This window comes from Euleptes europaea, chromosome 3 (genome assembly GCF_029931775.1).
Source record: "Euleptes europaea isolate rEulEur1 chromosome 3, rEulEur1.hap1, whole genome shotgun sequence".
NCBI classification, from domain to species: Eukaryota; Metazoa; Chordata; class Lepidosauria; order Squamata; family Sphaerodactylidae; genus Euleptes; species Euleptes europaea.
The window spans coordinates 84,962,630-84,979,709 of record NC_079314.1 but is presented as its reverse complement, the minus strand read 5'-3'; the positions used below and the strand labels follow the sequence as shown (position 1 = coordinate 84,979,709).

At 44.2% G+C, this 17,080-nt stretch overlaps 1 protein-coding gene across 11 annotated transcripts in view; it reads left to right on the top strand.

The window, feature by feature from the left end:
* ANKS1B (ankyrin repeat and sterile alpha motif domain containing 1B) overlaps positions 1-17,080 on the top strand; it is a 432,983-nt gene that overhangs the window by 191,062 nt on the left and 224,841 nt on the right. For all 11 annotated transcript variants that reach the window (XM_056845975.1, XM_056845973.1, XM_056845974.1 and 8 more), the window contains one exon: positions 1,462-1,534. In XM_056845975.1, coding sequence (XP_056701953.1) covers positions 1,462-1,534 — 73 coding nt within the window. The remainder of the gene's footprint in view (positions 1-1,461; positions 1,535-17,080) is intronic.

Below are 17,080 nucleotides of genomic sequence, written 5' to 3'. Positions count from 1 at the left end.
AGCATGTCTTTGTAAAGCATGTATACCTTATGATTGACAGTGACCTGTTAAGAAGGAAAAGAGATTGAGGCTAGTGTATACTAGTTTGAATATAGGCAGGGGTAGAATTCTGACTTAAGAAGAAGGTGCCCCCCTAGGTGATATAAGGCCATGGTTGTCAGCCTGCTATGATCCACCTGGTACAAGATGCCACAAGCACAAAACAAGAACTACAAATATGTGCAAAGCCGATAACAGTGAAGTCTATATAATGTGTGTTATATAATCTTTTGATTAAAATTAAATAATAAACTGCAATTTTCTATATGTATTTTATTGTTTTCTGCTAGTCTGACACAAATAAATGGTTAAACAAACCCCAAGTTAGTAATAATAATGGGTCTGGTCCTACCCTTTAAAATAACTAGGTAGGCTGGGCCTGGCCTGAATACCAACTCTTAAATAAAGATACTGGCCTTCAGGTGGGACCTGGGGATTCCCTGGAATTACAGCTCATCTCCAGACTACAGAGATCAATTCCCCTGGAGAAAATGGATGCTTCAAAGGGTGGCCTGTGAGTAGGGTTGCCAGGTACCTTACCTCCTCCAGCAGGAAGCTCTTCTTGTTAAGTGTGTGTGCGTGTGCGCCGACGCAAGCGCTTCCCTTCCGGTTTAGAACTGGAAGTGCCCTATACAAAGGGCCTTTACCTCTTAGTTTGAGTGGTAAAGCGGCCCTTTACCACTCAGACTAAGAGGTAAAAGGCCCCTCGCGAGGCGGAACTTCCGGTTCTAAACCGGAAGTGATGCGCATGGTATGCACGCGTGCGTGCACGTCTGCCCGCTGACCCTCAGGTGGTCGGCGGGCAGAAGGGGAAATTGCCGGGGGTTTGCCCGCCACCAGCGGGCACCTGGCCACCCTACCTGTGCGGCAATGTAGCCCACCGAGGCCCCTGTCCTCCCCAGGCTCCATCCCCAAATCTCCAGGCGTTTCCCAACCTGGAGCTGGCAACTGTGCCCCCTATCCCCCACTGGTGGCCAAGGGGGACCTGGCAACCCTACCCGTGAAACAGGTACATGTTATATGAAGCTTGTATCTACTTGCAGTCTTTGTCAAGAGCCCCAGAACCTGATCTTAGATATTCAATCTTTCTTTTTTGTTATCACAGCTCCACTCTGGGATTTTGTTGTTGTTGTTGCCTTAGTGTATCCCAATGACAACATAATATCAACCAACCATAGACCTTTCATGTGCATGCTTACTGAAGCAGCTCCCATGTTGCTGGGCCTGCATGCAAACAGCACTTTAGATTACTGTTAAAGTGAACGAGGTTGGAGAGGACAAACAGACATGTCTGTTTTTTCCCCTCTGTAGCATTCTTGATTGTACTATTGTCCTGTAAATAACAAAAGCAATTGCTGTGATTCTGTGCTTGTATATGTATAATGATGGAGTTGCATAATTTCCCTGTTTTCTTTCTTGCAGATTGATAAAATAATGAGTTCCATAGATGCTGGCATTACCACTGGGCTAGAAGAGATTAAGGACGGCATTGCAAGTAAGAAAAATCTTTTTTCTTCAGAGTTATTTAATTACTAGACTTCAGCGATAGCTAGGAATATCATAAAGCATAACGAGATATTGGGACTGCATCATACTTGTTTTGATATCACTGTTAATTTCATTTATCATTTTTATGCATTGATTTTGGGCACAAAATTAGAAGCACAACCCTAAATGAACAGCCTACTTTTATGCATGTTTAAAATTGTAAATTCCATTGACTTCAGAGTGGTTTACAGGGTTGCAAAACCTTGATGTGTGTCTTATATTTCATTTGTAGGCAGAAAGTTCAATATGAAAATCTCTTGGTCCTGTCAAATTGCTAGTCCTTTTCTACATAAACATATGTGTGTGTGTTTAAAGTGTCTTCAAGTCGCAGCCGACTTATGGCGACCCCTTTTGGGGTTTTCATGGCAAGAGACTAACAGAGGTGGTTTGCCAGTGCCTTCCTCTGCACAGCAACCCTGGTATTCCTTGGTGGTCTTCCATCCAAATACTAACCAGGGCTGAACCTAAACATAAACATATACCACTGATTAAAATGGAATTAAAACAAAATCTAATCCAAGAAAGTTTTGTATTAGCTGCTGAAGAATATTAGTGGAAATAGTATGAATTTGTTTCTGTGTTGGTCATCAAATTTAGATTTCTGTGTTTCTGTGTTGGTAGCATCTAAAGCACTGGCTAACAACTACTTCAGATATGTATCATCATGAAATGTAATCAGATCTTCCATAAAGTGGAATATTAACTTCTCTGTATGAAAAGGGTTAGAATGATAACAGAACTGCATAAAATATAGCTAAACTATATTCTCCCAGAAATATATATAAATTGTTGTGGAAAAAGTGCCCTATATCAGCATGCCTCCACATTTCCTATTGACATTCTGCATAATTAAATACTTACGTTTTATTCGTTTTCTTCCCCTATAAAAAAGGATATTTACAGCTTTGCAAATCACTTTGCCGAAGTTATAGCCATATGGCAACAAAAAGAGAATGGCCAATATAGCAACACTTCCTTCTACAAAAATTAACATATTTTGGAGATAATCTTATCCTTTTCCACCACTAAGAAAATGAAACTCAAACTGCTAAGACTATACATAGTACAATAATGTGTAGGAGCAGGATACTTAAACTCCCAGCTATTATTTTGAGGGCTACTAACACCTATATTTCCCTGACACAGAGTCACAGAGTTCACACAATAAAACATAACAGAAGTCCAGTGGCATTTTAAGGACTAAGAAAATTTATTCCAGCATAAGTTTTTGTGAATCAAAGCTCACTTCATCAGATGCACTGAAGACATAAAGATGCATTGAGTTTGCATAAACCATTCTCAGTACAAGCAAAGGAAATTCTTTCACTTGTGCCTTCCTCACCTACTTCAGTTTCAGTAGCACTGTACCAGTCAAAGTACACAATAAATAGGCCTAACCTATGATTATTAAGATGAAATCAATCACTAAGGTTTGTTTTTGTTTTTATTTTCTGCTTTTGCATTTTCATCCTCACGTGAGAAGTGACCAGAGAGATAACAAAGAGAGATTATCAGAGACACAAACTGGAGTTAGGCTGCAACTTTATAACTTAAATGAATTGTCCGTTTTTTTAAACCTCAGATCAATTTATATGCTTGTCTTTACCTTTCTAGACTTGCCTGCTGGGCTTTTGTATTACATCTCCTTCAGGCCAAGACCTTGAGCTTCTACCCAGCAGTTGCAATCTTTACTCAAGCCCAGGAGAGTGTCAGGGTGATTCATTTCATACTTCCAAGCAATCATCTGACACTGGGCAGCCCTCTTTTCCAAGCCTCAAGCAATCTGGATTCTCAGAGGTTCTATAGTCTCCTGTCTAGACTGCTTTCTACATTTTCCCTCCTCCAGTACTCTTCACTCCTGAGGCAGCCACCTGCCCTTTATAGCTGGTTGCCATCTTTTTCTTGAAAGACACTTTGTACTTTTAAACAAAGCAGGCAGAAATTCAATAGTTGTAACATTTCGCAGTATGAAGACTGATGAAAAAAGTGCACCTGAATTTCTACCTAACATTTAGCAGTTAAAGGCTCAGAGCCTTTAACTTTAAATCAAGATAACAACCAATTTATGGTCTCTTATCTGAGATGGTCAGCAAAACTCATGTTCACTTGATTAGTAGCTCTCCCTCAGATTCCTCAGCCCAGCCTTACATCTCCTACCAATAAAAGTACCATGTTTCTTAATCCCTCGTAACTACTCAGTGGCAGCACACTCTTCCTATATCTCACATCTCAGTGTACCACCTCTTCAACTGCCCCTGATGACCTGTTCAGTGACATTTCTTCGCAATGGTCATTCATTTCTTCCACACTGGAAAAATGATTTACTATTTTTAGAAATGTGATATATCTATTGATTATGAAGAAGAAGAGTTGGTTTTTATATGTCAACTTTCTCTACCACTTAAGGCAGAATCAAACCAGCTTACAATCGCCTTCCCTTCCCCTCCCCACAACAGACACCCTGTGAGGTAGGTGGGACTGAGAGAGTGTGACTGGCCCAAGGTCACCGAGCTGGCTTTGTGTGTAGGAGTGGGGAAAAAATCCAGTTCACCAGATTAGCCTCCGCTGCTCATGTGGAAGAATGGGGAATCAAACCCGGTTCTCCAGATCAGACTCCACCGCTCCAAACCACCGCTCTTAACCACTACACCATTCTCGCTCAGAGGGAGAAGGGCATCTTCATTATGGGTGTTTCCTTTTCCTCTTATCTCGGGAGGCAGGAACCAAATATTTAAATTTTTCTGACCTCTGAGGGTAAACGCCCCCTTGTGATCAGTTCTATTTCCTGCCTTGAACGGGAGAGCAGCCTTCTAGCAGCTCTCTGCTACAGAAATAATAGAGAAACCTTAACCTTACTTATTAGACCTAAAAATATTCTTATTTTAACAAACCTAAACTTAACCTAACTAATCTACTACTCAATTCTATTTACTGTCTTAATTTTCTGCCTGTTCTCCTCAGAAGGGTCTTTTCCCGCCAAAAAAAAAATAATAAATAAAAAATGGCGGATCGGCATCAGGACAGCTATATAGCGCCTGCCAATTTAGACCCTAGCCTGCTAGTGGCCTTACCACTACAATTAGATGAACCCTCGGACAGTCACTCTGGTGACCTGAGGACCAAAACTCAAAAGGGAAAGGCAAAAGCGGCAAGAACGGCGCAGGCAAGTACAAACGGCTTGGCGCGACCGCTAACAAGCGCGCCAAATGCCTGCTGCAAAACGCACGCTGCTCTGCCGCGCCTGAAAGACGCGACTGCCAGATCGCAACAGAAAGCGGCCGGGAGAAAACAGCGGCGGTAGCCGCTCCTCCCACACAGCATGAACGGGGGAAATGAAGGAGGCTGGCGGCTCGCCTTTTTGCCTCGCCCGCCGTGCTCCGTCCTTAGGCGGCTCGCCTATTGTTATTCAAGGACGGGAAGCAGCGGGAAGCAGCCAGGAGAACACAGCGGCTATAGCCACTTCTCCCACATTGCACAAACGGGGAAAATGAAGGAGGCTGGCGGCTCGCCTTTTTGCCTCGCAATGCTCCGTCCTCAGGCGGCTCGCCTATTATTATTCAAGGACGGGAAGCATCAACGGAGACATCGACTGCCGGTAAGGTGACTTCGCCCCCCCCCCTCATAGATGCAGCCTGTTTTACTCCTGTAAGAGCAGAGCTCTCCGCCCTGATTAAAAACGCCTTCTCAGATGGCTTAAGGGCAGTACAACCTCCTTATCCTGCCCCATCCATACAGGGATCGTAGGGATCACACCCTCCAGCACCACAAACAGTAATCTGATTGCTAAAAGGGCAGAATATCAGCCAAAGCAGGGGAACGGCTGTGGCTCAGTGGCAGAGCGTCGGATTGGCATGCACAGGGCCAATTCTGGTAGTAGGTGATGTGGAAGACCTCTGCCTGAGATCCTGGTGAGCCAATCACCAGTCCAAGTAGTACCAAGAGAGTACGTGCTGGCCAGCCTAAGCAGCGCTGAAAGCTAATTCACGGTCCCAAAATTGCCAATTGGTACCCAGACTGTCTATAGTATTTAACGCAGAAGATTTCCTTCTGCATTGGCATAAAAACCTAGCTACTCTTGATCTCTCAGAGGACTCAGAGTGGGAGAAAAGACTCCAGATAGGTTTGTGCCAGCGCTTGATTATTTCTAACTCTGTTGAAAGCAGAGCGGGAGAAACCAATGGCACCCATACAATGCTCCACAGCCTCTAGGAAGCCTTTATATTTGGTTTATCGGTGCTTCTAAAATTCTAAAAGTGTCTTCAGTAGAATCACCTGTCACTGCCTTCACTCCTTCAACCTTGTTACATGGCCTTGCCATGATTAGGGACCCTACAGATAGGAAGGCAGAGTTAGCAGGCATAAATGCTCAGAGGCCTTGGCACTCACTATCAAGCGCTTCTATCACATCTGCCCTGGTATACAGAGTGGCAATAATTTGGACGGAAGTTATATCAACTTTTTCCACAGGAAGAAAGAAACGCCTTTACAGGAGTACCCATGTTTTTTGAGAGTGGTATTCTTTCTAACTGATTCGAACTTCGATACCATGCCATATGCAGCTAGGACACTAGCCGCAGCATCAGATGCCAGAAGGGCATCCATGTTGTTGTTTTTTTGAGAGTGGTATCCTTCCAGCTGATTCTACCTTAGATACCATGTCATCCATGTTTTCGAGAGTGGTATTCTTTCTAGCTGATTCCTCCTTAGATAACATGTCATATGCAGCTAGAACACTATCCACAGCCTCAGCTGCCAGAAAGGCTCTCTGGGTACACCCCTGGCAAGCGGAGTATATAGATCAAAATTGGTTATTATGGGCTTCCTGTATCAGGGAAAGACCTTGCTTGGAGACAATTTGGTCCCCATATCAGTGGAGACCAAAGACAAGTTTCTACGCAAGGAATCCAAGGGATCACTCCCTCTATGTCCTTTCGTGCATACCACATACTTCAAAGATACAGACCTGATCAAGCTAGAAACCACCGGAACCAGAATCGCAGCTCCTTTAGTAAAGGAGGACGATTCAATAAATCTCCAAAATCCTCCACCTTCCAGGGCAATAAAGGGGATAAACCCGACCGCCCAACCAAACAGTGACGCCAGCCACCAGTCAGTGGAAGGCAGGCTCAGCCTATTACACCGTCAGTGGTCTCCTCCCAACCAGGCCTCTGGGTCACAAACATTATCTCACAAGGCTATCAGATAGAGTTTTTCTTACACTCCTTCACATCGACTAGTAATATCTCCAACATTCCCCCCCCCAAAAAAAAAATCCATAGAACTTCAGAGGCCTCTTAGACATCAAGGCGATGGAGCCAGTCTCACCATTAGAGCATACATTGGGAGTCTATTCAGTATTCTTTACTGTTCCCAACAAAGGCAGCGGATGGAAAGCCATCCTAGACCTCAAGTTTCTGAACAGATTATCCCATTAAAGCGCTTCAGGATGGAGACACTAAAGTCAGTCACACAGGTCCTCAGGGAAAAGCATTTTCTTACATTCTAATACACCCGGCACATTGTTGTTTCCTTCGGTTCCCGTACAAGGGACACCTCTTCCAATTCAGGGCCTTACGATTCGGGTTATCATCGCCCCTCCTCGAGTATTCACCAAAGTTCTGGACACACCAGTCACATCTCTGCGCAAGGAGGGCGTGAGAACGCACCCTTCTCAGACGACATTCTGATTTGCGCAAGCTCAAACTAGCAGAGCATAGATCATTCAGAGAGAGTACTGAAGAGGTTAACAGAACACGGGTCATAATCAACTTCAGAAAGACCCACTTAGTTCCATCCCAACGATTGAGAGAGATGGGGGATGGACATAGACACACTGACAAACTCCTTATACCTTCCAGTGGACAAAAATCCACAACATTTCATCTCTAGCAAAGAAAGCGATTAATTCCCGGTCGCCTTCTCTAATGTCCCTGACCAAACTGAAGGGTCACATGTCTGCATGCATTCCCGCAGTTCAAGGGGCACGCTTACGAGCAAGACCTCTTCAATGGTTCTTAAGGCCGTACCAAAGAGACATACCAAGGAAGAAGTGACAGAAATCTCATCCTGACCGAGGAAGTCAGATCAAGACTAGTATGATGGTTTCAGTCTCAGAATTTGACGAAAGGAAGTTGGTATCTCCGTCCAACACCAATTCAAATCTTCACGGACGCGTGTCTATCAGGTTGGGAAGCCACACTCAAGGGACAATGGCTCAAGCAACATGGACCATCAAGAACAGAATCTTCACATCAGTGCCCTAGAAATCAGGACGATCCTCAGAAGCGACTACATTTTTCCTTGGGCCGAGTCCAACCTCTCATCAAAATCAGCGGAACATATTCAGGGCACAGTCAACATACAAGCAGACTGGCTCAGCAGACAGGACATCAGCGAGGCAGAATGGTCTCTACATCCAGAGGTCTTTCAACTTATTACTCAGAGATTTGGCACGCCACAGATTCATCTGTTTGCATCCAGCATCATCCACCAGCTGCCAAGGTACTATTCCATGTACCGTCAACAGGGGGCGGAACAAATGGACCTCTTAATGTCACCAGGGCCACACGACCTACTGTCCGGGTTTCCCCCCTCCCTCCAAGGGTATTGAGAAAGGTACGACTTCAAAAAGCATCAGTCAGATTCATAGCTCCATATTGGCTGCGACGACCGTGGTTCCCATCTATAATTCAGATGTCCATACAGAACCATTGGAGACTTCCAGACAGACAAGATCTCCCTCTACAAGACCCAATATGCCATCCCAATCCAGGGTGGTACAAACTGACCGCATGGGCACTGAAAGGAGATGACTTATAGCCCTAGGTTATAGCCCGGTGGCCGTCACTACCATATTGACACAAGGAAGCCATCAGGAGGGACAGAGCTTAGGGCTAGCTACATGCACTCTACAAAGGCAACTGGCATCTATAGCTACCATAGTACCCAAGGTATCTGGATACCGCTTAACCAAACACCATCACATAAAAGCCTTTTTAAGGGGCGTCAGTTATTTAGCTCCTCCTGTTAGACACAGGTTCACAACTAGAGCCTGCACACAGCTTTGACAGCACTCACACAACTACCATTCGAACCAATTACTGAGATAGGACAAAATGTAGCTGCAAGTTTCACAGGGAGCAGGACATAGTGCTTACATCTTCTGCACTAACCCCAAGAATCCTAAGGAGAAGGCCTGGCACTAGCTAGACCTAAGAAGGGCACTACCTGTTTACATTTATCTTACTAAAATTATTAGGAACTCTGACTACTTATTCGTTCATATCTCACCACCTGACAAGGGCAAGCATATGTCCAAGGCATCCATTAGTAGGACCATCACCTTATACATAACACAGGCTTATAGAATAAGTAACCTACCTGCTCCTGCGGGCGTTACTGCCCACTTGGGAAGAAGTGCGGCTACTTCAGCAGCCTTCGACTGCCGTGCTTTATGGAAGAGATATGTAAGGCCGCAACTTGGTTCTCGGTGTCCACATTTGTGAGACACTACAAATTAGATCTATACTTGTCAGCAGATGCCGCCTTAGGCAGACGAGTACTGCAAAGTATACTTCAGGACGTCTAACCCTCCCAAGGGCGGGGGACAGCTCTTGTATGTCCCATAATGAAGATGCCCTTCTCCCTCTGAGCGAGAAAGAGCCTTGGCTACTTACCGTGAAGGCTTCTTCTGCTCAGAGGGACGAAGGGCATCTTGCCCGCCCAGACGTCAGTAAAATATAAATAAAACAAATAAAATAAAATTACAGGTAATCATGGTTACATCTAACTTCCAGTTGACATTCAATTCAAGTTAAATGCTGTTTGTTGGTTCATGACTTATAGTTATCCTAAAGGTTCATCGTTAATGTTTATTAGGAACTTATGTCTTGTATAGAATTATAACTAACATGTTTCTTCAGTCTATCTTAAATATATAAGGCTCGGAAAGTCTTTAACTGATCACAAGGGGGCGTTTACCCTCAGAGGTCAGAAAAATTTAAATATTTGGTTCCTGCCTCCCGAGATAAGAGGAAAAGGAAACACCCATAATGAAGATGCCCTTCGTCCCTCTGAGCAGAAGAAGCCTTCACGGTTAGTAGCCAAGGCTCTTTCTGGCTCTATACAGACATAAAGACAATTTGGGGTATAAAATTGCTTACATTTTATTAGCTTTAACTTAATACTGTCCCCTTTATGCATAGAGATGAAGGCAACTCATTTATACAGATATCTTAAATATAACTGGCATGAGTATCACATTTCATAGTATCTCATTTTTAGTTAAAGAGGACTAATAGAATAGTTATTAGTTATATATAAATGTGAACTGTGCTGTGTTCCGATAACTTGATAAAATTGTCACCTGAGCAGAAGTAGAATTCACTCAAAAGAAGCCTTCTTGGAACACCAGATACTAAATATGACTAGTAATATGCATCTGCAAAGTCTTTAGGGAAGATGTACTGAAATATCAGCCATCTGCACTTCAGTGTTATATAAATAGTGTTAAAATTAAGTTTTGATCTAATTGGAAGTCATTTTTGTACTGATTTATTTAAAAGTACTAAAATGGTAACATGAATAAATATAAACAGATTTTTCAGCCAGTTTTATAGCACAATTTTTTTTTATGCCTGGGCTTTGTTTTCACTAACCAATAACCCATCTAGAACAGCTGCCAATAATTTAATCTGGAATAGATTTAGATCTAGAATGGATCTTGAACATTTTATAAGAATTTCATTACTGTTTCTTTAACTTGGGTTGCCAACTTCCCAGTGGGGACTGGAGTTCTCCTGGAATTACAACTGATCTCCAGACCACAAAGAACAGTTCCCCTGGATAAAATGGCAGCTTTGGAGGACTGTGGCATTACATCCTCACTGAACTCCCTCCCCTCCCTAAACTCCACTATAACACTTATGCACCATGCAACACTCAGCTCACATGTAACAGGTAATATGAAAAGGGAGGGAGGGGAGAGAGTGAAAAGAAAGTGCAGGGAAAACAAAAGGCATGGTCTACAAAGCTATGAAGAAATTAACTGGCCAGATAGATCTGACCTACAGCAAATGGTTGCTGAGGGAGCTCCAGAGCACCTAGAGACACCCTGCATGGCTGTATGAATGGCGCTGTCATGTATACAGTGGCAAACATGACAGCTTTTAGCAACATCTAGTCTAAAATTTTAATTTTCCTTGTTAGGAAATATGCATGATCCCACTAGTTTATGCTCTGCATCCCATCTGCTTACATTCGTTGTCCCAAGATGACAATTCCTTCTGAACTGTCTCTCAATTGTCACTTCTTCCAACAGTTCTAGCCATAAGATTTCCATTATAACACAAATTAAGAAAGTTTAGAATATGTGTGATTGTTTTAAGGCAGTGATCATGTGTCATCAAATTTAGATTTCTGTGTTTCTGTGTTGGTAGCATCTAAAGCACTGGCTTTAGATCATGTGTCATCAAATTTAGATTTCAGTTGTTTCTGTGTTGGTAGCATCTAAAGCACTGGCTTGCAAAGCAATTCTATGCATTGACTTAAGCGTGTGGGCTTTGAAGGGTGTAACTGCTTAGGATGGCACGCAAGAAGTCTGGATCTGGATTCCAGTTCATGAATTGCTTATATCTTCTTTAGTTATACCAGCCTAATGTACAAATTCTCTTGGGCTGCAATCCTAAAGACATTTTCCTGGGAGTAGGCCCCATTGAATAACATGGAACTTACTTACAAGTAGATCGGCTTAGGTTAACTGCCTTGGATCTCATGTTGAAGAAGAAATAAAATATGGGAAACAGGCTTCCATAGTAAATGTATTGTATTATTTATTTATTTTTAATTATGGTAGCCAACATTACGGTGAAAGATTACGGTAATCGGACACATTTCCAGTGGTTTAAGTAATAAAAGATGTTTTCTCCAGAGTTTTCCAGACTGATTCACTTTAACATTTTCAAATCTGTTATTGTCCCGGAGTGGGCAGGACACCCCTCCCCATTCCAGCTGCTCCCCTCACTCACTGCTCTGAGGCCCCTGTAGGGTGCTTCCCTGGGGTGGTCCAGTCTGCTGTCCACAAGCAGAGCAGCCAGCACTAGAAGCCAAGTCCCTTTCCACGGCTCAGCTGGGTGTCAGGTGCTTAGCTGAAAGGTGCACCCCTATGCCCTGTGGCCCAGTTGATAGGCAGGGATGGGCCTGTGTTGCACATCAGTGCCAGCGCCTGCTTTGTGGCTTAGGTGGTCCCAGGGTCAGGCCTTCAAGGTGTGATGAGGGCCCAGTGCAGCCAGAAGGTGGAGCAACAGCCAGAAGAGTGGCTGGTCAGGAGGGGCTGAGTGGGTGGAAGACCAGCTAGAGGGAGGAAAGCCTCCAAGAGCCAGCTGGCCAAGGCAGCAGGGGGTAGAGCATGCAAGAGCTGTGAGGGCCTATTTAAATACTTGCAGCCGCAGGCTGAGATGGTTGGGGTTGCTCCTTTCCCAAAGCTGGAAGAGAGGGGGGGTCAGAGGAGAAGAGCGGGGAGCACACTGATGGGAAGAGGAGGAACTGGGTGAGCACAGCCCACTTCCCTCCATGTCTGAGGCCTAATGGACCTGGTGGCCTACCAGGAGGAGACTCTACCCACTGGGCCAAGCTCCTCCCTTCTCAGCTCCAGTGCCCAACCAGGCATCCCCAAGCCTCATTTCTATGGCCGCCTTCCCTACAGCAGTCTAGAGCCATACAGTTATGTATCCCATGTCTTAACTTATTTCTCTTAGTACTACCAATTAACACGTAGTAAGATTACAATTATGTATGCTAAGTTTGATCACAAAATGTAAGTCTTTTCTTATCTTTTTATCATGTCCAGTCTGAGTTTTGCTCCATTTATTTCAGTGGAGCTTATTCTCGGGTAAATGTACATAGGATCATAGTCATTTTCTGCATTTAGACATCTTTAGACTCAAACACTGATCACAGATAAGCCCATCATCCCTATTATAATGTTAAATACTCATTGTGTGGCTGAACACAATGTGTTATGTATATTTCAGTTTAATACCCCGCTCTCCCCAGCTGAGACTGGCAGTGCCTATATGACAAAGAACAGAGAGGTCAGCAAATATAGGGGGAAATCTAGAAGTAACTACTTAGCCATCTTAAGTTGGCATAATAGACACAGGTATACTATCCAATATTTTTAAGTCAGAAAGCATTTGGCTTTATGTAAACACTTTGTGAATCTTAACATCTAGTTCTATTGAGTTTATTTGTGTAGACAGTGGTAATCGGGATTGGTAACTCGAGGTCAAGGCAAAGGAACCTAAATGTATCTTTTGGGGATTTTCAAATGTTGATTCGTTTCAGATTATACTGCTGTGCATTAGGTTTGATGGTGTGAAGCCAGGGTGACTTTTGTGATCCTGTTTTGCAATAAAACGAAATAAAGGAAAATTTTGTGTAGGGCTGTTGATTGCTTTTCTACCTTAATAACCTGAATGGAATTTCAGTGAATTTTCTGGGTTTGTTCCTATTTAGACTTTGAATCAGTAGCTACGGGAGACATTAAGGCAATTTGCATTCTAAAAGGGAAAAACGCTTGTACATCTGCTTCTCTGAAAATATCTGCATCATATTTCGCATTCATAGACCTTAGATGGAAGGTTTTTTGTTTTTTTGTTTTGTTTTTTGTTTTTGTTTTGTTTTTTGAAGTACACAGACTCTAAAATGACTTTCTGTTCCTGGAGGCTGAATCTAAGCAATAACGTACCGTAAATGTGTACATGCAAGTGTTTGGAATGGTTACCATCTTGTTCCAGACCAGGACAGGCCAGCAAGATCACAGCAATGAGAAATGCAATAAGACATCACCTTTTAGATTGACCTCTCAGTGGTACTGCTCGATGAACTGTAAAGAACTTTGGAGAGGCTTTTATGAGTCCTAAGTTTCTCGAAACAGAGTGTGACTTAGCATTGACATTGTAAAACCTGAAATGCCAGAACAGTAGAAGAAATGTTGAAAAGATACTGAAATTGAACTGGATTTTCAACATTACTTTGGGGCTGATTTTGAAGGAATCCAATGAGGAATCCATGTCTTGAATCTCAGTCAGCATCAGGGATGCTCAGTCACTGGCTGGACTCACATCCTGTTTACAGGTAGCTATCATGGGAACTGCCCATCCAGCAGACTTTCTGCATCTGAACAATTCAAACATGTCCCAGTGCAGGTAAAAGACAACTGTGCAGCCATGATTATATGCTGCTTTCTAGTAGCTGCGCCCCCTTATATCTGGCACCACTGCTGCTTCCATCTTAAAACGTACATCCTTGAAGAGGAGGAAGAAGAAGAGTTGGTTTTTATATGCCGACTTCCTCTACCACTTAAGAAAGAATCAAACTGGCTTACAATCACGCCTCCCCCTCCCCAGAACAGACACCTTGTGAGGTAGGTGGGGCTGAGAGAGCTCTAAGATAGCTGTGACTAGCCCAAGGTCACCCAGCTGGCTTATTGTGTAGGAATGGGGAAACCAGCCCGGTTTACCAGATTAGAGTCTGCAGCTCCTGTGGCGAGTGGGGAATCAAACCCAGTCCTCCAAATTAGAGTCCACTGCTCCTAACCACTGCTCTTAACCACTACACCATGCTGGCTCTCAAAAGGAAAAAAATAGTTTTAAATTTTGTGTTCAGACATACCTTTATGTGCGTTGTTATGATAATGTAACTCATCCATTAATGGCTGCTGAGCTGTCCAGATTCAGATCAGTTCATATGTGTGTTCTTACTTAGCTGTATGGGAATTGTAGTTTATTTCCCTTCCATTCACCTTTTATCAATTAAAAACATTAACTTTAAAACTACTAAAAGGGATGTATGTTGGTATTTGTTGCAGTGCAGTGGTCCTGGCATACAGTGTGAGTGATCTGTGCTTTAAAAGTATGTCATTCTAATGACCCAACCACGACCCTCGGGAATACATGCAATTTTCTCTAGTGGTTGAGAACTACACAGGTGCTATAAAAGCCGCTGCAGCACAGTGGTTAATGTTCGAGTTGGACATGAAACAGCAACATTGAAGCTGTCCAACGGGAGTGCCCATTCATGTGTAAGCAAGGAGTTTGAGAAAGGTACATTTGAGGCAATCATGTTTGTGTTAAACTTTTCAGCATCCTTAATTAGGATTCATCTCTATCAGAGCATTTATCTAGCATTCATCTCTATATTTTGGTATTTGCAACCTAGATAACATTACTGACTCTGATGCCTTTGGTACTATAATTTCAAGCCTTATTTTAAAGCAGGGGTGGGGAACCTTTTTCCTGCCAAGGGCCATTTGCACATTTATGACATCATTCAGGGGCCATACCACGTTTAGATCTCCCAGTGGGGGGGAGAGGCTAGTGTTGCCATGTCTCCAGCCACCACCTGGAGGTTGACAACCCCAGGGGAGGCCACACAGAGAAGGCCTGCAGGGCACCCCCACTCCCCCCCTCCCAGGCAGGAGGGCAGCCAGCGGTGGGCCCGAGCAAATGAGGCCCACAGTCGATCGGCAAGGGAGGAAGGAAAACAAAGAAAGAGGAAGAGGGAGGGAGAAAGAAATGGAGAGAGGGGGAGAAAGAAAGAAAAGGATGGAGGGAAAGAAAGAAAAGGACGGAGGGAGACAAAGAAAGAGACAGAAAAAGAGGGAGAGAGAGAAAGGAGAAAGAGTGTCAGAAAAAGAGGAAGAGAGAAAAGTCTTCCTCCCCCCCCACACACCCACCCACGCACACTGGCCCTGCGCGACCAGGCCCCAGCCTCCCCGCCTCCTCTGCCCACACACACACCCGGCGGCGCACAGAGCCCCGCGTCACCGGGCTCCAGTCTCCATGCCCTCCCCCCAGAGTCCACAAAAGCCCACCCCCCGAAGCCTGATTGGCTCCCGCATGCATGCTCTGCCGCCGGGAGCCGTTGGCCTCTTCCCCCTCCCTCTCGCTGCTCAACAGCTGACAGGCAGCGAGAGGGGCTCACAATATGCTGCAGCGTTCCTGCACGCCGCGGCTGTAGGAGGCAGCCTTGGGGGAAGCGTCCCTCCCCCTCCCCTCTTGCCGACCAACAGCCAACAGTCGGCGAGAGGAGGTCCAAAGGATGCTGCAGCACTCCTGTAAGCCGCGCCCCAGGAACACCCTCGGGGAGGGCCGCCCTGCGCCCCGCCTCCGCGGCAGGGCCCCAGAGCTCCCGAGGGCCACAAAAAATGTCCTCGGGGGCCGCATACGGCCCCCGGGCCTGAGGTTCCCCATCCCTGGTTTAAAGATATTGATGACAGGTCAACAGTTAACTGTTCTTCCTTTGACACTCTTAGTCACCCATCTTGGATTTAACAAGACACCACCCCTCTTGAACACTCTCCAACTCAGGATCTAGAGCTGCCTCTACAATTGGTGCTATATACAATACAGCCTGATGCCCAGAATGCCAGTAGCAAGACGTTATCTTGAAGGCCTGTATTATGACCTAATAGGCATTTATGAAACTTGGTGGGATGACACTCACAATTGGAATGTTAGGATTGAGGGGTACAACTTGTTTAAAAAGGATAGACAAATAAGGAAGGGAGGAGGAGTAACATTATATGTCAAGGATATGCATACTTGTGAGGAAATACATTAATCTGAGCTTGGAAGTTCAGTCGAGAATCTCTGGGTAAAAATAAAAGGAGTAAGAAATAATAGTGATATTATGGTGAGGGTCTGCTGTAGACCACCAAACAGGCAAAGGACTTGGATGAGACACTCTTAGATTAGATTGCAAAATTCTCAAAGAGACGAGATACAGTGATCATGGGAGATTTCAGTTACTCAGATATCTGTTGGAAATCCAACTCTGCTAATAGTAAAAGGTCAAATAAATTCCTGACGTCTTGCTGACAGCTTCATTTTCCAGAAAGTAGAGAGGGAAACAAGGGGGTCTGCTGTCTTGGACTAGATTCTCACCAACAGGGAAGAACTGGTTGATGAGGTGAATATAGTGGGCACTGGGTAGTAGTGACCTTGTAATTTTGAAAATTACAATCTTTGGGAAAAGAAAAGCTGTACATAGTCAGACATATAGGTTGGATTTTAGGAAAGCAAATGTTAACAAACTTACTTATGCTGAGTAGAATCCTATGGTCAGAAAGGCTTAAGGAGAAGGGAGCTCAAGAGAGCTGGGAATTTCTTAAAGGCGAAATATTGAAGGCACAATCATAAACGATTCCTATGAATGGGAGGAGCCTAAAGAAGCCAGGGCAGCTCCATAAACAGCATTCTAAAGCTTTGAGAAATAAAAAAGACTCCTTTAAGAAGTGGAAGGAGGGCCTTATCACCAAGGATGAATATAAACAAATAACCAGTGCTTGCAGGGAGAGTGTTAGAAAAGCTAAAGCTCAGTATGAGTTTAGGCTAGTGGGAGAAGCTAAGCACAACAAAAAATGAAACCAATTCCTCAGGTCCAGATGAATTGCATCCCAGGGTACTAAAAGAACTTTTGAGTATTCTCAAAA